The sequence below is a fragment of the Miniopterus natalensis genome, chromosome 17 (genome assembly GCF_054644295.1).
Source record: "Miniopterus natalensis isolate mMinNat1 chromosome 17, mMinNat1.hap1, whole genome shotgun sequence".
In the NCBI taxonomy this organism is placed as follows: domain Eukaryota; kingdom Metazoa; phylum Chordata; class Mammalia; order Chiroptera; family Miniopteridae; genus Miniopterus; species Miniopterus natalensis.
In genome coordinates, this window is record NC_142097.1 from 3,776,513 (window position 1) to 3,802,232 (window position 25,720).

General features: G+C 42.6%; 1 protein-coding gene across 3 annotated transcripts in view; it reads left to right on the forward strand.

Moving 5' to 3' along the window:
- Positions 1-8,920: 8,920 nt before the first annotated feature.
- Positions 8,921-25,720, forward strand: part of FBXW10B (F-box and WD repeat domain containing 10B) — a 39,059-nt gene continuing 22,259 nt past the window's right edge. For all 3 annotated transcript variants that reach the window (XM_087826505.1, XM_087826506.1, XM_087826507.1), the window contains exons 1-8: positions 8,921-9,425; positions 10,616-10,783; positions 11,700-11,900; positions 11,987-12,114; positions 12,768-12,890; positions 16,001-16,110; positions 17,659-17,859; positions 25,510-25,631. In XM_087826505.1, coding sequence (XP_087682631.1) covers positions 8,921-9,425; positions 10,616-10,783; positions 11,700-11,900; positions 11,987-12,114; positions 12,768-12,890; positions 16,001-16,110; positions 17,659-17,859; positions 25,510-25,631 — 1,558 coding nt within the window. The remainder of the gene's footprint in view (positions 9,426-10,615; positions 10,784-11,699; positions 11,901-11,986; positions 12,115-12,767; positions 12,891-16,000; positions 16,111-17,658; positions 17,860-25,509; positions 25,632-25,720) is intronic.

A 25,720-nucleotide genomic window follows, 5' to 3' on the forward strand; every position in this document is an offset into this window, starting at 1 on the left:
GCAGGTGGGGAAACGGTGTCGGGGGGACAGCTAACTTGCCCAAGGCCACTGCAGCCCCGCGGTGAGTAAGCGACGGAGCTGGGGTTCAGACGCGGAGGACTGACATTAGGCTTCACCCGCTCCACCCGGCAGCCGTCCTCGTTCGGCCGTGGGTGTTGTGGGGGAGGACAGGCCGCACGGAGACGGGCACAGTGGGCACAGCACCGCGACCCTGCTCCCGGCCTGCGGCCCTCGGGGCGGCCCCGCGCCGGAGGGGCTGTGCAGCCGCAGGCAGCGCTCGCCGGTGCCGGGACAGTGAGGATGAGGAGCGCCAGTGGGGCCCTCGGCTGAGACCCGTGACCTCCGGGGAAGGGCCTCCTTCCTCCCTCCTGAGGTCACCGGGTACGGCGCTTGTCCGATTTCTCACTGAAGGACGGTTCAGGTATTTAGGGGCGGTTCTCGCAGCCCCCTCCCAGGAAGCCTTTCCCACTGTGCCGCCCACTCCTCTTGCTCTCACACTTGCCCATTTTCCTTCCCGGTGCCCAGGCCTTTCACTCGGGTGGTCGCGCCCTCCTTTCCACGATGTGCCCCTAACACGCGCGCACTCACAGGCCTTTAGGCAGGTGGCCGACTGGCCTTCCACGAGCGTCTGAGAGCGTCGCCCGAAGCCCCTGTGGGCAGCATAACTTCGGTTCTGTCCAGGCAAACCTGCTTCCCCAGGCCGCTGCTGCCCCTGGAGGAGAGAGGTGAGAACAGAAGGGAAAGATGTGACCCTGGGATTTATAACAAATACATGCTTGGTCTCTGCCCCGGTTCCTGGCACAGCGCTCCTGAAACCCCTGTGATTTCCTAAGTGATCAGAGCACTAGCAGCATCTCTTGTCCTGATATTTGTCTTGCCTTTGACCCGTCTGATGTTCTATCTCAAGAGTCCATTACTTGAGCATCACTTGACTTGTTTCCAGAGATCCTGAACTATTATTTGTATATGAGAATACGTACAGTGTAGGATTTGACATTTTTACTGAATTTATAAATATTCAAATTTTATTGAATTAATTTTTTTACTCAAATTTAAAATTCCATCACATTTTTGCTGCTTGCTGAGATGGTTTTGATTCATGACTCTTTTTCCTATGTATGGGCTCTCCTTCCTAGCCTGGAGTCAGAATTGTTAACCTTTCCTTCTTAAGCCTTGATCTTGTTGCTACATATTATTTAGGGTAGGGCCAAATACAGAATCCTGCAGCACTCAGTCAACACTCTGTGGGTTTAATTACTCAATAAGTTCTGCACTGGTAGAACTGGACAACAAGGGTGCCTACCTTTTGCCCCTTTACCCACAGGACCCAAAGAAGGACCTTTTCAGTGGCAGAGATCAAGATGAGCTATGTCGGCATCTCCTTGCTGTTCCCGTCTAACAAGGCTGGCAAAAGAGAAGTTGTGATTAGCTCAGCCTGCTTTGTTTTTATTGAGCCCCTGTGGGCTTCTGGTGCTCATTGCTTTCTTATCTAAATGCTCCCAAAATATTTAATAAGCCATTCAAGAATTTGGCTGTGGGTTAACATCAAGTTTACTAGTCTTTTGTTTCCAGGATCTACCTTATTTTTCTTTTTAAAAATAAAAACAACTTTCCTGTTCCCATCTTCTACCATTCTTCTTAATTTCTGAAAGAATAAAGTCTGGTGTTTAGTCACATTGATAAATTGTGTCTGTCATGAGATGTAATTTGTTTAGACCAGAATACTTGGCTCATAAAAAAGGAACCCTTTGGGTGTCTCCTTACCTGCTGTGAACTTCATTTCCCTGTGAGCTCTTTTTGTCTGTTTTCAGTTTCAAGACCTTTCTTCTTGATATAAAAGATCAAAGCAAAATAGAGAGTTAGGAATATTTGCTTTCTTTCTGTCATTGCCTCAACTGATAGGCATACATTTTTCTTTTTTTGGTCCACAAACTGAAAATTGCCTAAAACAAACCAAATAAAAAAAATTTTTAAAAAAGAGAACAAAGGCTATTTTATATTCTCTGTCATTTCCCCCAGCTGTGTGTGTGACTCTTCTGCATTTACCCACCTTTATTTCCACTTTCATTGTATAGACTCACTTTGGAAAAACAAACAACTGAATTCATCAGAGCTCCCTTTGGTGCCACTTTATTTGGTTCCAGTTACAAGATCATTTGTGATTGGAAAGTCAGAATGCAATTTTAGCCACTACATAAATTTATTCTTATGTCAACTGTTTTTCTTTTTAAAATAATTTTTAAATTACAGTTGCCATACAATATTATATTAGTTTCAGGTGTACAACCCAGTGATTAGACATTTGTATAACTTACAAAGTAGTCACTGTAATAAACCTTGCACTGCCTGACATACATAGTTATCCTATATAAGTGAAATCACCTGGCACTTGTCTTTCTCTGTCTGAATTATTTCACTCAGCACAATACCCTCTAGGGCCATCCATGTTGTTGCAGATGCAAGATTTTATTCTTTTTTTCTGGCTGAGTCATATTCCATTGTATATACACACTACTTCTTTACCCATTCATCTACTGACAGATGCTTAGATTGCTTTCATATCTTGGCTATTGTAAATAATGCTGCAGTGAATATATGTCTTTTTGATTTAGTGTTTTGTGTTTCATCGGATAAATACCTAGAAGTAGAATTGCTGGGTCTTTCTTTGTCTCTTGTTATAGCCTTTGTTTTAAAGTCTATTTTGTCTGGTGTAAGTATTGCTACTCCAGCTTTTTTTTTTGGTTTCCATTTTCATGATATACCCTTTTCCACCCCCCCCCCTTTTTTTTTCAGTCTGTGTGTATTTTGATCTGAAGTGAGTCTCTTGTAGACAGCACATGGAAGGGTCTTGTTTTGTTATCCATTCAGTCACCCTGTGTCTTTTGATAGGAGCATTTAATCATTTGCCTTTAAAGTAATTGCTGATAGATAGGTATTTCCATTTTATTATTCATATTTTTTACCTTTTCTTCTTATTAAAGAAGAACCTTTAACATTTCTTTTAATACTAGTTTGATGGTGATGAACTCCTTTAGCTTTTTCTTATCTGGGAAGCTCTTTATCTGTCCTTCAATTCCAAATGACAGCTTTGCTGGATACAGTAATATTGGATATAGATCCTTGCTTTTCATCACTTTAAATATTTTGTGCCAATCCCTTCTGGCCTGAAAAGTTTCTATTGAGAAATCAACTGAGAGTCTTATGGGAGCTCCCTTTTAGGTAACTACCTATCTTTCCCTTACTGCTTTTAAGATTCTTTCTTTGTCTTTAACCTTTTGCATTTTAATTATGATGTTTCTTGGTGTGGGCCTCCTTGGGTTCATCTTGTTGGGATTCTCTGTGCTTCTGGACTTGAATGTTTATTTCCCTCATCAGGTTAGGGAAGTTTTCCACCATTTTTTCACTAGGTTTTCATTCCTTCTTCTCTCTTTTCTCCTTCTGGCTCCCCCATGATACAAATATTGGTACATTTGCAGTTGTCCCAGAGGCTCCTTAAACTATCCTCATTTTTTTTGGACTCTTTCTTCTTTTTATTGTTCTGATTGGGTGTTTTCTGTTTCCTTATCTTCTAAATCACTGATGTGATTCTCTGGTTCATCTACTCTATGGTTGATTCCTGTCATGCATTCTTCATTTCAGTTACTGTATTTTTCATTTTTTACTGTTTTTTCTTTGTGGTTTCTATCTTCATTTTTATGTTTCCTATCTCTTTGTTTACATTCTCACTAAGTTCCTCTCCTCTTCCCTTGAGTACATTGAGCATTCTCATAACCAGTGTCTTTAACTCTGCTTCTGGCAGATTGCGTGACTCCATTTTATTTAGTTATTTTTCTGGAGTTTTGTCCTAGTCTTTCATTTGGAACATGTTTCTTTGTCTCCTCATTTTGGCTGACTCCCTGTGTTTTTTTCCGATGTATTAGATAGAGTTGCTACATCTCCCAGACTTAGTAAAGTGGCCTTACGAAGTAGGTGTTCTGTAGGTCCCAGTGGTACAGCCTTCTCAGTCACCTGAGCCGTGTGTCCTCCATGTGGTTGGTGCACCCTCCTGTTGCAGGTGAGTCTGGATTGCTGCTGGCACATTAATGGGAGGGATTTACCTTCAAGTCAATTGTCTTTGAGGGCTGCCTGAGACTGCCATGGAAGATGTACTGTGCAGGGGTCGACCCCATGGAGCAGGACTCACTTCAGGGGGCTCTGGTGCCCACTGAGTTCTCCCCTGGAGTGTGTTGCTAGTTAAGGTGGTTGGTTGGTACTTAGGTGTGGTCTGAGCTGTCTCTGGGTGCACTGGCTCTGGGGCCTCCTAGGAGGTACAGGCTAAGGTCAGCTGACACTTGTGCCCTGCCTGAGCCACCCAGCATAAGCCACAAAGCAATCTGTAGATGGCTATTACTTGTGCTGGGCTTAGAGGTGCCCAGGAGAGAAAAAGCAGTGAACCAAGTCCAGCTGCTGCTAGTACCAGGCCTGGGACCACTTAGTAAGCGGTTTGGAGCACACAAAGGCCAGATGCTACTTGTCTGAGAGATTTTAGGAAAGTTCACAGCATGAGCCAAGACAAGCTGTTTGCATGGAAAGGCACACCAGGGTGCGGGGAACAGTGTTTGCCAGGTTGACGGAAACTCAAATATGGCACCCACGTGCCGGCTCTGTGAGAGCTCAGAAAAGGAACAATGGCCTCTGCCAGCACTTCTGTCTGGAGAAAGTTGCCTCTCCCTAGTCCTCGCCCCGATGTCAGACAATCCAGTTCCTCCCTGTACCTCCCTGGCCCCTTTTGAGCTGCTGCCCCAGTGCTGGAGCTCAGAGTAAGTGAGTCTGAGTAAGTCCAGGTGTGCGCCCTTTAAAAGGAACTGCCTGGGTCACCAAAAGTCCACCATCTCATTCAGTCACAGTCCCTGCTGGTTTTTATAGCCAGAAGTTATGGGGACTTCTCTACTTGGCTGGCCGTCCTGGTGTGGGGCTGGGACCCCTTGCTCCTCAGGGGGGACTGTGCAACTGAGTTATCCCTCTGGAATTTTAACAACCACATGTGGGTATGGGACCCGCCTATCCACATCTCCCTACCTCCTACCAGCCTTGACGTGACTTCTTCTTTATATCCTCAGTTATAGGACTTCTGTTCAGCTAGATTTCAGGTGGTTCTCAATGATGGTGGTTCTGTAGTTTAGTTGTAATTTTGATGTGATTGTGAGAGGATGTGAATACTGCGTTTACCTGCTCCAACATCTTGACTGGTCTTTTTGAAATCCAAAGGCATATATATATATATATTTTTCTTTCTAGGAATCTTATGAATTCTGAGTAAATTCCCACATTTTTTTTTTTTACAAGAAATGATGAGATAAATACTGGTTTAATCTTAGAGCCCTTATCTCTCCAACTTGGTTCAGCATGTTTTTGGAATGACTGTCTTAAAATCAAATCAACTCTATGTATATAGCATTTACAACATGCAAACACTGTGCTAGTTGCTAAGATATAGTAACTTAGAAGAAAACTAGCTGTGTCTTTTGATCACAAGAAGTTGATTTTGGCCAATAGACATATGATAAAATGCTCAACATCACTAAACATCAGAGAAATGCAAATTAAAACTACAATTAAGTATCACTTCACATCTGCCAGAATGGCTACCATCAATAAGTCAACAAACAACAATTGCTGGCAAGGATGTAAGGGAACCTTACTACACTGCAGATGGGAATGCTAAATGGTGTAGCCACTGTGGAAAACAGTATGGACTTTCCTCAAAAATTAAAAATGGAGCTGCCTTTTGACCCAGAGATCCCACTTGTGGAAATATATCCTAAGAATCCCAAAACACCAATCAGAAAGAATATATGCACCTCTGTGTTCATAGCAGAGCTATTTACAATAGCTAAGATCTGGAAACAACCCAAGTGTCCATCAGTAGATGAGTGGATAAAAAAGCTGTGGTATATTTACACAATGGAATACTATGCAGCTGTAAAAAAGAAGGCTCTGTTACCCTTTTCGACAACATGGATGGACATGGAGATTATTAGGCTAAGCGAAATATACCAGTCAGAGAAAGACAAGTACCATATGATCTCACTTATATGTGGAACCTAATGAACAAAATAAATTGACGAACAAAATAGAATCAGAGTCATGGAAACATGGAACAGACAGAGGTCAGAGGGGAGGCGGGTGGGGGCGACCATATAAAAGAAGGTGAAGAGAGTAGCCACAGAACATATATGCATAGCCCATGGACACAGATGACAGTGGTGAAGGCCAGGGGAGGGGTGGCGGGGGCTGGGTGGTGATGCGCAATGGGGGTGGGGAATGAAAGACATTTGTAATAATGTCAACAATAAAAAAATAGGAAAAGACGCTTGATAATAAAAAAAAGAAGTTGATTTAAATTAAAATGAAAAGTGTTTATATGTGAGGAGCTAAGTGGGAATCTACCCAGGGCAGGCAGCTTTGGTGAGAACCAGAAGAACCATGGTGCAGTGTCAGGCAGGCAGCAGAGCCAGGCGGGGAAGCCGCAGCTGCACCTGCTGGGCTCTCTAAACCACGTGGCAGGCGGGAAAGGAAGTGGAGATCTGGGGCGGAAGGGCAGGAGGGCTCAGTCAGGACCATGAACAATGAGCAACAGAGGGCAGAGCGGAGAGCTGGGGATGAGTGGAATGCAGAGGCCGCAGAAGTAGCCACATGCTCACCTACTGCGATTAATGTAATCCTCACGTTACATCCAACGGTGCGGAGGATCATGTGTCTTCTACAGGTAAGGAATGGGGACTCAGAGAAGCTGGACCTACTTCTTCAAGGCCACACCTCTGGTAGGAGCAGCAGTGGGATTCCACCCAGTCTCCCTGACTCCCAAGTTTGTGCCCCTCCGCTGGGCCACATTGGGCCCCTGAGCATGGAATAAAGGCTGAGCTGGGTTGGTAAAACTGCTTCCTTGATGTATGTCAGCCTCACAGATTAAAATCTTGATTTATTTGGACCTTTAAAAACAAACTACTTTTGCCCTAGCTGGTTTGGGTCAGTGGTTAGAGTGTCGGCCCTTGGACTGAAGGGTCCTGGGTTCAATTCCAGCCAAGGGCACATACCTGGGTTGCAGGCTCGATCCCCAGCCCTGGTTGGGGTGTGTGTGGGAGGCAACCAATTGATGTGTCTCTCTCATATCGATGTTGCTTTCTCTCCTTTCCACTCTCTCTGAAAAGCAATGGAAAAATATCCTCGGGTGAAGATTAAAAAAAAAAAAAAGCTATTTTTTCAATTAACACTATAATTATGGAAAACTGTCTATCAATAAAGATCACTAATATACATATAAAAAAGCTATTTTTAGTTTGTAGCACTTCTGGGGATAATGTGCCTCACACTCTTATATACCCAAGCCTCTGCTTTGGGCCTCCCTCCTCCTGGCCACCCTCCTTTGCCTGGCCCTGATAGATTAGATGCTAATCTGCTCTTGCCTTTCAGATATCTCTTCAGACAGAAGAGGTGGAGTTGTTAGCACTGTTCTCCTTCCCAGCCTGATTCTTGGCCCCACCCGACCCTGGCAAGGGATCGCCATTGCACACTAACTTTGGCCATGGTTTCCAGTGCCTATCTTCAACTGTGCCCATCTCTAGACCTGGGCACTGAAAATACTCATGGTATTGTAAATCTTTTGGTTTAATCTGGAGTAATAACCATAATAACAGCAACAATAGCAGTGACACTGCTCTCACACATTCGATTTAATCCTAGAAGGTAGCTATAATTTTTATTACCAGCCTTCATCTCTGCCATCCTCACCCAGGTAGCTTACTCAAGATCATATAGTTCCTAAGTATCAGGACTGGTGTTTGAACCTAGTCTTGGCTGAAGTGGAATGGCCTCAGTGTGCCTTCGAATCTCTTTTCTGTGCTGCCAGCATTTACTTACAAGGGCATTTTGGCTGCAGTGGCAAGCTGGGTAGCTATGTTAGGGAGCAGTCCATTATAGTAATTTTTTGTCCAATTTAGCAGTATATGTTTATTAGTTATTTTGAAAAATTTCAAACCTACCAAAAGCTGAAGGATGAACACTCATATGTTCTCCGCCTACATTCCACCAGTTATTAGCATTTTGTTACATTTGCACTTTCTCTGTATGTGTGTATATACACAGAAACACAAAGTATATGTGTTTTTTGTGTGTATTTTTTTAGTGGAACCTTTTGAAAATTATTTGCAGATGCTCATCCTGGATATGTCAGCACTTAATAGCAATGTTCAAATGGTTTTCCGTGTACTCTAGGTTCACACTTCTGGCACACAGGGACAGAATCATTTCCCTTCCCACAATGAAAATAGGGGGCATTCTTGAGCCCTGACTCCAGGTTTTCCGGAAGTGTGAACCTAGAGTCCACAGAAAACACTCTGAACATCACAAATTTAAATTTTGCGATGTAAGACAGTACCCGTCATCTTCAACTTCAGGTTTAAAGGTTTTGTCTTCATCAGAATAGCCCCATTGTCCCCAACAATTGCCTTGTTAACAAGTAAACTTTTGAATTTATAACATAAATTTGTATTAATAGAATATTACATTTTTCTATGTTACATATTGAGTTTTTACAGAGGATATATATTACTTAAATTTGACTAATGCTAATCTTGTTCTAGAAATGAAATGACCAGCTCTTTCAGAATATACAGCAACTGCCTCCACATCAGCAGTCCCAGGTGTAGGAGATTTACGGTAAAGCCGTGTTTCCTCGGAGTTCTGGACAGAAAGCCACACTTCTACCGGCAGTTTCTGGGAGAGCTACGCTTTCCATCCATCTCAGAGGTTTACTTTTCCTCTGGGAGATGTTTATAATAGGAAAGGCTCATTTGGGATCTCTGTCAGCTTCCCCTGTCCCTCTGCTGTTTGGTGGGGTTGACCCCGGGCAAGGATAAGATGAACTGGTCATCTCAGGGTCATGGACAGCCTGGAGTCACAGCTCAAGAATGTCCCCTATTTTCACTGCGAGAAGGGAAACGATTCTGCTCCCGTGTGCCAGAAGTGTGAAACGTGCATCTTGGCCAGCAAGGTCTTCTTCACCAAAGAGTGGTTCCAAAGGATCGGCGAGGTGGAGCAGAGGAGGTTTCTAGTTAGCGTTCTGGGGCAGTTAGATAGCTTACACTTGTTGCAGTATTTTCAAAATATCCTTCAGACCACACAGGGGAAGGATTTCATCTATAGCAAGTCCCAGATCAACCTGAGCAAGAAGGAAGGGGAAGTCATGAAGTTCACCTTGAACCAGATGTTGGACAAGACAGTAGAACAGAAGATGAGGGAGATACTGTGCTGGTTTGGGAGCAGCACCCCCCGAACTAAGGCAGATTACACACTCTCGCTGCTGCAGATGTGCACCCCCAAGTTACTGCTCACCGCTGCCCATGTCATCAGAGTCCTACTGCAGAGAGAGCAGAACAACATTTCAGGTAAACAAGGCCAGAGGTGGAGACCAGAGCGCCCAGAGACCGGGGGCCAGGCTTCTGGAGCTCGTGAAGGAGCCAGAGGTGTGGACAAACTTAGGTAGATGGGGATTTTCCAGAAGGCAGGGTCGAGTTCTTTGTCCTGACACCCGATTCTGTTTGCCAGAGGAGAAATTGCTGAGTGTAACTTCCTTCTAGAAAACTGTCAAATGACAAATGCAGAAGGTGTACAGAACTTTTAACTGCCGAGCCTTTAAAATGGATTTCTGCATCCCTTCAGCCCAGAAATGGCTCGTCTTTGTCTCTAAATGGTTCGTCTGTGTGTCTATCACTTAAGGCTGATGTGGTTCCTGCATCAGTGGGCTGGAGATGGGACTGGCCTTGGGAGGGATGTGAGGGGAAGATATTTAATTGTTTTACCCTTCACCCTGCACTGTGCAGGAAACAGGCCAACAGGTCAAAACTTAGGGCTTTATTTTTTTACTCATTCCACTATCTTCCTTGCTTGCACATAAAATCTAGCCTTGAAGCGGAGTTTACCCAAGGCTGGAGATAGCAAGAGGGCCTTAAATAAGGCTAGCACAATAGTTCTTTTTTTTCTTTTCTTTTTTTAAAATATATCTTTATTGATTTCAGAGAAAGGAAGGGAGAGGGAGAGATAGAAACATCAATGATGAGAGAGTTGTCATTGATCAGCTAGCACAGTAGTTCTTAAATTTAGCTTGTATCAGAATTGCCAGTAGGGCTACCATCACCCTCCACGGGAAGCAGCCACTTACATTAGAGTTGAGTCCAGGAACAGGTTGTGCAAACTTCTTATTTCCCTAAGAGAGCTTTTGTCTTAAAAAGTTAAAGTTTCTATTTTGACTAAAGGATAGTTCTTCATATCCTTGAAGGAAATGAAGCCAGAGCTTCAGAAGAGCAGCCTCTCTTCCGCCTCTTGGCCGCAGCTCTCTCCTTATATATAGAGCTCTGATAAATTTTGCATTGTAGGTGGGCCAACAAAATCTAATTAGGGGATTTCTGTGATTTTTGCATAGAAACTCAGAGGCCCCAAATGAAAATGGACAGCACTGGCCTGGCCCATTTTGTGTAGATTTAAGAGAAACAAACAGAAATGGAACCATTAACTGCTGCCTCTTTCCTGCCACACACCTGCTTAAGGAGCAACCTGGTCTCAGTCTTTTGTTTTTCAGGGTTTGCGCAAGACTCCAATTTTGTGTTTTCTTTGCCTGGAAAAGACTACAACCCCCAGTATGATACTTCAAATGTCTGCTGGGAATCCAAGAGCACATCCTTCCCTTCGTCCAAAGATTCGGGAAGAGAAAGCTTGCTTAAAAATGCTGGGCTGGAAGCACCTGCTGGTAAGCGGGCTTGTAGTGAGAAAGCCAGCAGACATGAGCTAGGGCAGCCCCGGTGGGGCTGGAGGGGCGGGGAGGCAGTAGCATCGGGCATGACAGACTTGGGGAATCAACACTCAGTTTCCATCTGTGGTGTGTTGGACTCTGCGAAGGGGACAAACAAGAATAAAATCAGTCAGTTTCCAAAAGTCCATGTTTCCACCTCTGCAGCACGGTGCCTCCGAGGGACACCTGCAAACAGAGATCAGGAGGGAAACTCTCAAGGGCTTCCTTGGAAGCCTTCCTCTGTCCCAGGCCACAATCCCTTGTCTGTGGCATGGGGGGGCACCTCTAGAATTCAACCCACTCTTTTTGAAAAACTCAGTGGCTGCTCTTGCAGCCCTGGATTCCTTGGGGAGGAAACAAAAGCCGTGGGGAATTTGGACCCTGAACTCAAGGCCCTCCTAGGTTGATTTTCAAAGCAAGACACATACATGAAACAATGACTGGAAACACAACACACAGATTCTAGAACATTTTTATATATAATATTTCAAATTTCAAAAGTAGATAGAATAGTATAATAACCATTCACATAACCATCACCTAGCTTCAACAGTTACCAGCATTTTACCAATCCTATTTCACCCATTCCTCTCTTTTAAACTTGTTTAAAGTGCTTTGTTGTTGGGTGATCTGAGGGAAATCCCAGGCACCACGCCGTTTCACCTGAGCAGGGCAGGCTGTGAGACGGTAGACAGCTCCTTGGGCTGGGAAGGCTGAAAAGTACTTGTATGTTTGGTTAGGGGGCTTCTACTTTCATTTGGCTGAAGATATGACAAAAATCCAGTAGCCTAAGGGCAGATTCTGGTGAGTTTTACTGGCCTGGAATTACCACAGAGACAACCCAACTATGCACCTTTCTCTTGCTTTGTTCTAGCGGGACAATGGAAGAGTTCGCTCCAGTGTATCTCGGAGATGAATAGGCTATTTTCCAAAAAAGAAGACATGCCCAAGGCAGGGTACATCCCCTCCCATCTGTTGGTTGACCTGGATGCTGTCAGAGACTTGTCATCTGGGGCCAGCAAATACCAGGACTTCATTCGTCACCTGCCCATCCACCTCTCCAAGTATATTCTATGTATGCTGGGCTGTACTGGGGATTGCTCAAGAGACTTCCATTGCAATCCAGTTGGAAGGTTCCCAGGTTTATCGATTTTTTTTCAGGTATGCTCGATAAAACCACCCTGAACAGATGTGCCTCTGTGAGCCGGCACTGGGCCGCGGTGGCCCAGCAAGTCAAGACGGACCTCTTGATGCACACGTTCGTTCACAACCAGATCGCCTTATTGCAGGTACTCGGCCGGGAGGGGCGGTCTGGAGGCCGGCCTCGCTCCCGGCCCAGGCTGGCCGCACCGGGCCTTCCGCCTGGCCTCCTGCTCCACGCTTGCCCCTTCACAGCCTTCAGCAGCCACTTCCTTTTTGCGTGGACATCCCATTATTTACCGTTTATCGAACCGCTGTCAGTGCATTGAGCAGGGACAGTGTGTAGAAACCTGTCAGGAAGAGAAAGGCAGAGCCTTGGGAGACCTCACGAAGCAGGGAACCCCTCGGCCCCAGAGAGCTACATCGTTTAGAATCAGAAAGCAGCGCCTATGTTTCTAGGTCAGCCCGGCACCGTACACCGGTGTCCACAGGGCCACAAAGCCTATTTGTATCATTTCTGGCATTTTTACTTCTGTTTCTTGCCTGAGTCTAACTCAGATCACGAGTTCTTGGGAGCCAGGCTCTCCCTGCAGAGGCAAGCTGGGAGCGGCCCACCACCTCCCTGCCTCGTTCAGACTGTCAGTGTCCTCCTTGGGCCAGTCTGCCCACACTAGTGGCCTAACCGCCGGGTCCGGGCCTTGCCGAGCCAGCGCTCACCCCTCTTTCGGATCTTGCCAGGAACTAGTTTTCCCTCCTCTGGAGAGAGGCACCAAGAGTAGCCATGTTCTGTTTCTCCCCCCAGGGGTCCTACACAAAGGGAATAGATCCTACCTACGCCAACAAGCTTTTTATTCCAGTTCCTAAAATGACAGATGATGGAAAGCGCACACGTGTGAAAAATCAGAAATGGAAACTGAGAACAAAGGTGGGTTCTGATGGCATTGGAGGCAAATAACTGTGTCATGCTCTTATTGGCCACTGTAGGCTGAAGTCCAGGCTCAGTCCTCACACAGGATATAGGAAATGGGAGGGTACAGGATATGTCATATGGATATAGGATATGGGAGGTGACATTCCCTAAGGGAGACCAGAGTTCTGTGCTATGTGTCCTTAAGCTTAAGTCACTTCCTTTCTTTAAGCCTTAAATGCCTCATCTGTTAAATGAGTGGATTGATCTGGTTGTCCTCTCAGGGTTGTCCTTACTTCAAATCCCATGGTGATGTCCTATGTCCACGGCACCAAGTCATCTGGTGCAGAGCTCAGAGCCAGGGGCAGTGTCGGTGATGGCTGGGATTTTCCTCGACACCTGTCAGTCCATGCATCAAGCTGCAAGAGTCTGCGGCTCTGAAATGAGAAGAGCACGAGGGGAGGGCCAGGACCAGTACAGAATGTCCAGGGTCCAGAATCAATTAAGCTTTCTCACCTTGCACTTCCAGGTTCACTCTGATTCTAGGATGAAAGGGGAGAGTTACTTAACCCTAGACCTCCCTGCCAAATCTTGGGCATTGATGGGGAGTAGGTGGAAGAGTCTGCACTCCATGCTCTGCCTATCCAGGCATGGTTCACTCCTAGAACCATTAGATTCCTCTCCCTCCCCTTTGCTCAAGGGCCTCCTATTTGGAAATTATTCAGTGGGCCCCCAAAGAATATTTAATGAGGGGTGGGCAGACTGTAGCTTCCCATAGGAAAACTGTGCGGTGTAAATTATAACTTGAGAGTTAGAAGTGTACAGAGAGACCATCTAGCTCGTATGTCTGTAGAGGCCACAGGTCCCATGAATGAGGGAGGTGGGTGGTGTGAGCAGTCAAGGCAGTGGGACAGGGATGGATTAGAGGGTTCACTTCCCATGTGAAGGGGCCAATTGCTACTCAGCTGCAGCTAATGACTGCCATGGGCAACTGTGGAGCTCGACCTCCCAGACCGCTGGGCTTTCGAGGGAAGTTAGAAATCTGACTGTCACGTGATAGTCTTTGCTTTTCTGAAATGCTGAGAACTAATTAAAAGCATTTAAAAAAAAAATATGGGCTGCCCGGCTGGGTGTGGCTCAGCGGTTGAGCGTCGACCTAGGATCCAGGCGATCGGGGTTCGAACCCCGGTCAGGGCACATGCCCAGGTTGTGGGCTCGATCAGTGACTCTCTCATCATTGATGTTTCTGTCTCTCTCTCTCCCTCTCCTTTGCTTTCTCTGAAATCAATAAAGATATATTAAAAATAAATAAATAAATTAAAAAAAAAAAAAATGGGCCAAGGAAAAGACATTTGTTTACCTCATTTGACCTGCAATTTTTTAAATCTTTGAGTTAGTCCATTCACTCATTCTCTAGATAAAGAAACTGAGGCACAGAGAGGTTCAGGTTCCTAGCCGGCAGAGTGGCAGAGATACACACAAGTTAAATGCTGCCCTGCTCTTGACAAGCCTGTTGCTCTGTGAAGTATAATGAAAGTGACACACGTCTTCCTTAGGTGATATAGCTATAATCACCTGACAAAAAAGGACTACCCGGACAGGGTTTAATATTTTAGAAATTTAAGAAAAAGAGAAAAACAGGTAAAGCAGTATGGAGGCCAGAAGAGAATCTGTCGAGTAGCAAGACAAAGCAGTTAGGGGGTCAGCTAGAGAGAGGTGGAGGCGAGTGATTCTGAGGGGTGCCGATTGCAATGGGTACTGAGCTCAAACAATGTGCCAGGCACAGTGCCAAGGGCTTTGCACACATGCACCTGGTCTTCACCATAGCTTGGGTAGGTAGCATTGCTGCCACTGCGGATGTGGAAATGAAGGCCGTGATGTTAGAAAACTTGCCCAAGTTCCCATAACTGGTCAGTGGCAGAGCTGGAATTTGAACTCAGGTCTTGTTCCTCCCAACAACTCTACCATGTAGATTCTAGGCTCTCAAAACTTAGTTGATGAGCAAGAGCCAAGGAATTGCAGCCTGGGATGTGAGAAGCAGGGAAGCCTCATTTATTCAAGGCGGAGAATCAGAGCTGCTTGGGCTGTGGAGGGGGACGGTTTGACAGACTCCTCTGGGGAGAGACTCGTAGGTGGATATCACTGCTTGGTTAAGATTAAGAAGGAGAGCGAGCTGAGGAAAGCGGGCATTCTGAGGGAGGGTCTACAAGCATGGAGATGGCTAAGGTTTGGAAGAAAACTTAGGGAGAGATCCCCCAGATGCAAGCATGATGGTTGGGTCCACTGCTTTCATGATAAACTCACCCTGCTTTTGGTTTTCTGGAAGTGTGATTGTTATTTTCTGCTGCTGGAGGGTGAAGTGTACGGCTGGGAAGGAGAGTGGAACTGGGAGTCCAGTGGAGTCATCTGTGCCAGAATTGAGCATGCTTCGCACGCAATAGCTGCTCAGAAAGTGTGTGATTAAGGGAAAGGGGGAGGGAGACAGGAAGGAAGGAAGGGAGGAGGGGGGAAGAAAGGAAGGAAGGGAGGAATGAGAAGGGAAGGCAGGCACCTCTGATATTTTGATTTCTCCTCTCTGAGGCTCAGGCACCTCATCTGTAAAATGATCAGAATACTTTTTGCGGTGAACGAGGTACTTTGTGAGGCAGCTGTAAGGAGAAATTGAGGTTGCTGATGTATGAAAACTTTGAAGTGTAGCAGTCGTGTCACCTGTGGCTTGAGTTCCCATGTGTAGACTTTGTACTGTCAGGTCTGAACCTGCAACAGAAATGGGAAGCCCCACTTCTGTGAAGCGGTTGGTCAGAGGGCACTGTGACTGTATTTGTGAGCATACCCTTCGTGAGCTCATTTTTGGAAAAGTTGTGCATCAGCGATGTTGACAGTTCATGGAATCAGGACACATACAAAACACAAAGAGGTGAAAGAAGAAGTAGGACCCCGGACTCAACGTTTTCTAACTTACCCATTACTTTTCTGCCCGCTCATTGGCCCCTCCCCATCACCATGTAGCAACCGCCGCAGGCTGAAGAGGTAGAATCCATGGGCCCTGTGTCCTTGCCAGGGGAGACTCTAGGGGATACATGGAGAAAGTTGCCGCCGTGCTTTTGACTCTAAGTGTCCCTTGTTAGACTGACTACAACCTGTGGACGGCATACCAGAACCAGGAGACCCAGCAGATCCAGATGGAGGAGAGAAATGTCTTCTGCGGGACTTACAACATCCACATTCTCTCTGACACGTAGGTACTAGTGTCTAAATCTAGGTCTTCAGGGACCCTTGAATTACCCACACTGACATTTTAGGATTTCCATGGCCCTTGTTCACTTGGAAAGGCAATCCTTCCTCACCTCAAACTCTAGCTCCAAATTAACATGAGACTAGGTGTTTGAGTTTTGCACCTTTATCAGCAGTGTGTAGGGGATGCTTTCCCTTTATACATTTTGGGTATACTGACCAACAAACTCATGCACAATTAAGTAATATATGCTTAGTGGGGGGAAAAGCCACCAAATGCCAGAAAATGTATAGAGAAAAGCAAAAATGCCCTATAGTCTTGTCATCTAGAGATAACTACCATTAATATTGGTGGTTAATCTAGAATTTTTTTTGCATGCATAAATATATATTTTAAATAGAAACGGGGTTATGTTATACATATTTCTATAACCCACTCCAGCAAAATACTGTGGATATCTTTCCATGTTAAATATGACAATGGTATTTATGATAACTGCATAGTGAGGTATCACTTGGATATGCCATAGAAGACCCTTTAATAATCAACTTTCTGCCATACTTTCGGTCCAGGACTTCATTCCTCATTCATAAGGTTTTGTAAAGACCATCTCAATTTTATTTTGGGCTGTGAGTCATACTAACCAGTTGCATCTTGACCAGTCCTTAAGGGAAAGACAGAGCAGATGGGGGAAGGCAAAGTTGAGTTTTTATGAGTAGTGTGGTGATAAGCACTCTTTAGAAACGATGGTGACTGGCTGAGCTCAAGGTACGACAAATGCAATGAGGACACAGTTGCTCCTCATATTTAGAGTGATCTTACGTTTCTTTTTACTGAAACAATACCACTTTTCTCCGTGATCCTGGAGTAATTAATAATAGTGTCCCCTTTCACAATAAAAATGTTTGGACAATAAATTATTTGGTCATCCTGCTCATGTTTTATGTATTTGTTAATAATCTTATGACTGGAAAATTAATTCAACTCACCCTGTTTTATTGGACCCGAAGCTCACTGAGGGCAGGGTTCACACCTTACTCACCTTTGTATCCCCACGGTGCCTATTAGCACAGGACTTTGAACCTAATATATGCTCACTGGATATTGGTTATATATTAAAAAAAAGAAACAGTGGTATATGCAGTGGACATAGGGCTTCCCAACTGTGTTCCTCTGAGGTTTTCCATGAAAAAGGTTTCTGTGGTCAAATAAGTTGGGAAATGCTGCGTGCTCTATTCCCCTGTTCTCTGTCTTGGGGGTTTATGATACATGAACTAGCAGATTTTTGTTTTTATTTTTTTTAATTTTTGCCTTTTGTCTTAAGGTTTTAAATCTACCCAAAATGGATTTTTGATTTGTTTTGTTTTGTTATGGTATGAGGTAGGGATGTGTCAGGGCTGGTTAATACTGGGCCTTGCTCTCTGCTACTGTCCTTGTTGGAACCCCTTGAATTTTCCATTATATTTGCAGGTGAAGGCCACCACGCTAAGTGAGTTCCAGGCAGGACACTAACTCTTTTTTCATGAATCATCCTTTTTCCGGGCCACTCAGGTGGGACAGGAACAGAGTCATCCACTATTCTGGGGGAGACTTGGTAGCTGTGTCATCCAATCGGAAGATCCAGCTTCTGGACGTCATACAAGCAAAGGAGGTCCCCATCGAGTTCCGAGGCCACGCGGGGAGTGTGCGCGCCCTGTTCCTGTGCGAGGAGGACAGCTTCCTCCTGAGCGGGAGCTACGACCTGAGCATCAGGTGAGGGGCCCGGGCTGCGGCTCCTCACCGCCGGCCTCACGTCGGCTGTGGACCGCGCGTGCATGCTTTCCCTTTTTGTATTTACTGAAAAGTTGTCCTAAATAATACTAACTTCTAGAACAACCCACCATGTTTTGCCTTTTTGCCAAGGTAAAAACCAATAATTTGTATACTGTTTAAGCTTTGAATGAGATAGACTTATAACAATTACAAGATCTGTGTTCTAGTCGAAGACTGTGAATCAGCGAGTATCTTTTTAGCATTCTTAGATGAAGGTATAATTTATATTTCCTTGTATAGATACCTTCAGGGGAAAGTAGTTTTTTGTGGGTATAAAATATGATATAGAAGCAAGATAGTGTTTGAAATGTATATCTACATTTATTTTTAAAGAATATAAAATACACAACTGTACTCATTACTCAGGCCAAGGAACAAAACATTATCATTCTCCAAGCCCCACTATGTGACTTCCCATTGCTGCTTCTGTTTTCCTCCCAACCAGAGGTAATGATATCCTCAATTTTATACTAATTATTCCCTTGTATTTTTATAGGTTTCTTTATACTTTTGTTGCCTTTTATATCTCTTCAAATATATTTATTACTTTTCTCCATTTTTGAACTTAACATAAATGGAACTGTGTTTTAAAAATCCATCCGTATTTGACTTCTTGAGATTCATTCATACGATGTAGGCAGCAGTACTTAATTTATTTTTACTGAGATACAGCATTTTATTGGATGAATATATCTTAACTCATTCATTTATTTTTATTAATGGATATTTGCATTGTTTCTAGTTTTTTAAAATTCTTTCCAGGAGTGCTGCCATAGGTGTTCTTGGATTTGTCTCCTGGTGCCTGTGTATATGAGCTTTTAGAAAAAAACTTTACTGAGGTATAATTGACATATAACATTTTAGTTTTAGGTGTACAGCATAATGACTTGATGTGCGTATATATTGCAAAATAATTACCACAATAAATTTAGTTATATCCATCGCTGCACATAGTTACACATTTGTTGCGGTCGTGATGTGAATTTTTAAGATCTCTCTGATAACTTTCGAATATATGCAACAGTATTCTTAACTGTAGTGCATGAATTTTTAAATTTTTGACAATATTGCAGATGTCTCCCGTTTTCCCTCATTTTGCCCCCCTTTGCTCAGCTCCCACCCCACCCCAGGCCTTTCTCACTGTTGCCTGTGTCTATGGGCTATGCATATACGCATGTATGTTCTTTGGTTGGTCTCTTCTTCTGGCACCCCACACCCCCCTCCACTCTGAGATCTGTCAGTTCGTTCTATGCATCCATGTCTCTGATCCTATTTTGCTCATTAGATTCCACATATAAGTGAGATCATGTGACAGTTATCTTTCTCTGACTGGTTTATTTCGCTTAGGATAATAATCTCTGAGTCCATCCATGTTGTCGAAAAGGGTAGGAGATCTTTTTTTATAGCTGCATAGTATTCCATTGGGTAAAAGTACCACAGCTTTTTTATCCACTCATCTACTGATGGGCACTTGGGCAGTTTCCAGATCTTAGCTATTGTAAATAATGCTGCTATGAACATAGGGGTGCATATATTCTTTCTGAGTGATGTTTTGGGATTCTTAGGATATAGTCCCAGAAGTGGGATCTCTAGGTTAAAAGGCAGCTTCATTTTTACTTTTCTGAGGAAAATCCATACTGTCTTCCATAGTGGTTGCACCAGTCTGCATTCCCACCAGCAGCGCATTAGCGTTCCCTTTTCTCCACACCCTCGCCAGCAGTTGTCGTTTGTTGATTTGTTGAAGGTGCCTTTCTGACACATGTGAGGTGATGCCTAATTGTAGTTTTAATTTGCATCTCTGATGATTAGTGATGTTGAGCATTTTTTCATATGTCTCTTGGCCATCTGTATGTCCTCTTTGGAAAAGTGTCTATTCGGGTTCTTTGCCCAGTTTTAAATTGGATTGTCTGTCTTCCTGGTGTTGAGTTGTATAAGTTGTTTATATATTTTGGAAATTTACCCCTTATCAGATGTATCATTGGCAAATATGTTCTCCCATACAGTGGGTTCCCTTTTCACTTTGCTGATGATTTCTTTTGCTGTGCAGAAGCTTTTTAGTTTGATGTAGTCCCATTTATTTATTTTTTTCCTTTGTTTCTCTTGCCCTAGATGTATTGACAAAAATACGGCTGTGTTAGATGTCTGAGATTTTACTGCCTATGTTTTCTTCTAGGATTTTTATAGTTTTATGACTTACATTAAGAATTTTATTCATTTTGAGTTTTTCTTGTGTGTGGTGTAAATTGATGGTCTAGTTTCATTTTTTTTGCATGTACCTGTTCAATTTCCCCAACACCATTTATTGAAGAGACTGTCTTTACTCCACTGTATGCTCTTGCCTCCTTTGTCAAATATTAATTGGCCATAATGGTGTGGGTTGATTTCTGGGGTCTCTGTTCTGTTCTATTGATCTATATGCCTGTTCTTGGGCCAGTACCAGGCTGTTTTTTTATTACAATGGCTTTGTAGAATAGTTTGATATCTGGTATTGTGATCCCTCCAACTTTGTTCTTCTTTCTTAAGATTGCTGTGCCTATTTGGGGTCTTTTTGTTCCCATGTAAACTTTTGGAATATTTATTCTAGATCTATGAAATATGATATTTGGTATTTTAATAGGGATTATGTTGAATCTATAGATTGCTTTGGGTTGTATGGACATTTTAATGATGTTAATTCTTCCATAAACATGGTATATGCTTCTACCTGTTTGTATCTTGCTCTATCTTTTTTTTTCAATGTCTTATAGTTTTCTGAGTACAGGTCTTTTACCTCCTTGGTTAAGTTTATTCCTAGGTACCTTTTTTTTTCCAATGGTAAATGGGATTTTTTTTTAGCTCTTCTTTCTGAGAGTTCATTATTAGTGTTCATTATAAAAATGCCATTGATTACTGGATGTTAATTTTGTATTTTGATTATTTGCCAAATTTATTTATTAAATCTAGTAGTTTTCTGGCGGAGTCTTTAGGGGGTTCTATCATGTCATCTGTGAATAATGACAGATTTACTTCCTTCCTCTTTTCCAATTTTTCTTCTTGTTTGTTAGCTATGGCTAGGACTTCCAGTACTATGTTGAATAAGAGTGGTGAAAGTGGACATCCCTGTCTTGTACCTGATTTTAAAGGAAACACTTTATTTTTTGTGCATTGGGTATGATGTTGGCTGTAGGTTTTTCATATATTGCCTTTATTATGTTGACATCTGATTCCTCTATGCCCACTTTGCTGAGGGTTTTTATCATAAATGGGTGCTGGATTTTGTCGAATGCTTTTCCTGCATGTATTGATATGATCATGTGATTTTTGTCTTTCATTTTATGTGATGTATCACATTTACTGATTTGTGAATATCATAGCAGCCTTGCATACCCAGAATAAATCCTTGGTCATGGGGTATGATCTTTTTAATGTATTTCTGGACCTGATTTGCTAATATTTTGTCAAGGACTTTAGCATCTATGTTCATCAGGGATATTGGCCTATAATTTTCTTTCTTTTTAGTGTCATTATCTGGTTTTGGAATTAGAATAATGCTGGCCTCATAAAAAGAGATTGGATGTACTCCTTCCTCTTGAATTTTTTGGAATAGTTTGAGGAGGATAGATGTTAGTTCTTCTTTGAATATTTGGTAAAGTTCACCTGTGAAGCCATCTGGTTCAGGACTTTGTTTCTTCTTGATTCAGTTATGGGAGGTTGTATGTTTCTAGGACTTTATCCATTTCTCCCAGAGCATCCAATTTGTTGGCATATAAGTGTTCATAATATTTTCTTATAATCCTTTGTATTTCTGTGGTGTCAGTTGTTACTTCTCTCTATTTCTGATTTTATTTATTTGGGTACTCTGTCTTTTTTTCTTGTAGAGTCTGGTTTAAGGTTTATCAATATTGCTAATCTTTTCAATGAACCAGCTCCTGGTTTTATTCTTCTTTTGTATTTTTTTCCCCCCAGACTCCATTTTGTTTATTTTTGCTCTGATCTTTATTATTTCCATTCTTCTACTCACTTTGGGCTTTGTTTCTTGTTCTTTTTCAAGTTCCTATAAGTGTAAGATTAGGTTGTTTATTTGAGATTTTTCTTTTTTCTTGAAGTAGGCATGCACTGCTATGAATTTATCTCTTAGGATTGCTCTTGCTGTGTCCATAGATTTTTGCATTGTTGTGTTCTCATTTTCATTGGTTTCAACGTACTTTTGATTTATTTCTTGATCTCATTTTTAACCCATTCATTGTTAAGTAGCATGCTATTTAGCCTTCATGTGTTTGTGTGCTTTTCTGTTTTTTTTTTTTTTCTTGTGATTGATTTCTAGTCTAGTACCATTTTGGTCAGAGAAGATGCTTCATAGGATTCTAATCCTCTTAAATTTATTGAGACTAGTTTTGTGTCCTAACACGTGGTCTGTCCTAGAAAATGACCCATGTGCACTTGAAAAAAAAATTCTGCTGCTTTGGGGTGAAATGCTCTGAAGATATCAATTAAATTTATCTGGTATAGTGTGCCATTTAAGGCCTCTGTTTCCTTGTTGATTTTCTGTCTGAAAGATCTGTCCATTGATGTCAATGGGGTGTGAAAATACCCTACTATTACCATATTACTGTAGATCTCTCTATGTTCATCAAGATTTGCTTTATATATTTAGGTGCTCCTATGTTGGGTGCATAAATGATTTTAAAGGTTAAATTCTCTTGTTGGATTGATCCCTTTATCATTATAAAGTCTCCTTCTTTGTCTCTTATATAGCCTTTGCTTTAAAGTTTATTTTATATGTTATAAGTATTGCTAACCCAGCTGCTTTTTCATTTGTATTTGCATGAAATATCTTTTTTCATTCCTTTATATTAATCTGTTTGTAGATTCATTCCAAGGTGGGTCTCTTGTAGACAGCATATATATGAGTCTTATTTTCTTATCCATTCAGCCACCCTATGTCCTTTGATTGGAGCACTTAGCATTTTACATTTTGAGTGATTATGGATAGGTACACACTTATTGCCATTTTAATCTTTATAACTTGATACTTTCTTTTCTCCTCCTACCCCTCCCCCTTCCTCATCCCCTCCTCCTTCTTCTCCCTCTCCCCCTCTCCCTCCTTTTTCTTCTTCTTCCCTTTAACATTTCTAGTAATACTGGGTTGGTGGTAATGAACTCTTTCAGTTTTTTCTTGTCTGGGAAGCTCTTTATTTGTCCTTTAATTTTAAATGACAGCCTTGCTGGGTAGAGTAACCTCGGTTGAGCATTTCATGACAATCCATTTTGGCCTAAAATGTTTCTCTTGAGAAATGAGCTGATAGTCTTATTGATGCTCCCTTGTAAGTAACTGTCTTTCTCTTGTTGCTTTTCAGATTTTCTCTATGTCTTTAGCCTTTGCCAGTTTATTTTATTTATTTATTTTTAATTTTTTAATCCTCACCCAAGGGTTTTTTTCCCCATTGCCTTTTTTTAATGAGAGTGAAAGGAAGGGGAGGAGAGAGAGAGAGGAAGAGAGGGAAACATTGATGTGAGAGAGACACATCAATCGGTTGCCTCCTGCTTGAGTCCCAACTGGGGCTGGGGATCGAACCTGCAACTCAGGTATGTGCCCCTGACCAGAAATTGAACCTGTGACCCTGCGGTACATGGGCTGACCCTCTAACCACTTAGCAACCCCTACCAGGGCTAACTTTTTGCGTTTAAATTATGATGTGTCTTGGTGTGGGCCTCTTTGGGTTCATCTTGTTTGGTACTTTTTTGATTCTTGGATTTGTGCATCTTTTTTCTTCACAAGTTTAGGGAAGTTTTCAGTCATTATTTTTTCAAATAGATTCTCAACCCCTTTCCTACTTCTGGTACCTCTGTGATACAGTTGTTGTTATTGTTCATTTGTCCTAAAAGTCCCCTAAACTAGCCTCACTTTTTAAAATTCTTCTATCTTTTTGATGCTCTGACTGGGTGTTTTCTGGATTTCATTGACCAAATCACTAATTCAATCCTCTACTTCATCTAATCTGCTATTAATTCTTTCTCCCCATCTTGGTAGGGTGCCCTTATGTAGTAAGTATCCTGTGGGATCCTGCAGTGCAATTTCCTTGATACCTGAGCTGGGTGCTCCAGGAAGGTCCCTTGTGTGGGTTATGTGAATCCTCCTGTTGTAGTTGAAAGCTATGCTGGATACAGTAATATTGGATGTAGGTCCTTGCTTTTCATCACTTTGAATATTTCATGCTAATCCCTTCTGGCCTTCAAAGTTTCTGTTGAGAAATTAGCTGACAGTCTTATGGGAGCTCCCTTGCAGGTAACTAACTGCTTTTCTCTAGCTGCTTTTAAGATTCTCTCTTTGTCTTTAACCTTTTGTATTTTATTTATTTATTTATTATTATTATTATTTTTTAAATATATCTTTATTGATTTCAGAGAGAGGAAAGGAGAGGGAGAGACAGAGATAGAAACATCAATAATGAGAGTCACTGATGGGCTAGCCCGCATAGTAAGCTCTGACAAACAGATAAAGCCATAGGACACTTGGGGATGTTAGAAGAAAAAAGCTTAACACATTCAAAGAATGTACTGTTATTAAGTATTATTATTAATCATCTATTATGTTCCAAATCTAATAATAACTATATGAGGCAAGTACCATTATTACCCCCAGTTTACAGATGAGGAAACTGAGGCACAGAGTGGTTCAGTAACTTATCCGAGATCATACAGCCGGTAAGTGATGGACCTGGGAATAGATCTCAGGCATCCCCGCTCCAGAATCTATTATCTAAGCATTAACCTTTGCCCTGTCACAAAAGAAATCTGGCTGAAGTGGAAATCTGTAATAATGATAGTTAAGAGACCTCAGGCAAGTCTGTTTATTAAAAAACAGTGTGACACATTCATGTTTCTATATATCTCTTAGATATGCTTCAGAAATATACCTAAAATATTTGGGGTCTGAGTGGCTGGTGTACATTATTCTGTTGTTCTTGTTTGAAGATCAGCTCTACCATTGAATCAGTGTTATGAATTCTAGGCCTGGTAGTCATTCCAGGGACCCTTCCTCCTAATACCAACTAACATTTACTGAGTATTTTCTATATGTTGGTCACTGTTCTAATGTTACATGCCTTAATGCAGGGTTTCTCAACTTCAGCACTATTGACATTTAGGGCTGGAAAATTCTTTCTGTGGAGATAGCCCTGTGCATTGTAGGATGTTTATCAGCATCCTTGAACTCTACACACTAGATACCAGTAGCACCTCCAGCCCCGCTTGTGACAACCAAAAATGTCTCAGACATTGGCAAATGTTCCGTGGGGTAGAAATCACCCAGAGTTGACAATCGTTGCATTCGTGTATTTAATTCTTCACAAAAATCCTATGTGGTAACTACTAGTATTATCACTTCCATTTTATCAATCAGGAAATGAAGCTTACACGGAAATTGAGTAACTTTCCCAAAGTTACACACCTAATAGGTGCTACAACTGAGATTCAATTCCAGGCCTCTGAGCTTAATTGGGAAGCTTTTCTGCCTTACAGCTACTTTTTGATCTACAGGAACTCTATACAGTATGATTCCTTGGGCCCTGAGAAAACCTCAAATACATTTTTTTGGCCTAATTCCTGCAGATACTGGGATCTGAAAAGTGGGACTTGCATACGAATCTTCAATGGCCACCAGGGGACAGTCACTTGCATGGATTTATGTAAGAACAGGCTCGTATCTGGAGCAAGAGATTGCCAGGTGAAAGGTGAGAAAGAAATGCCCTCAACTTTCTAAGAAATTTCCCCAAATCCAAGGGCTGCCAAAGTACTTATTTTGCTCATGTCTATGGGCAGT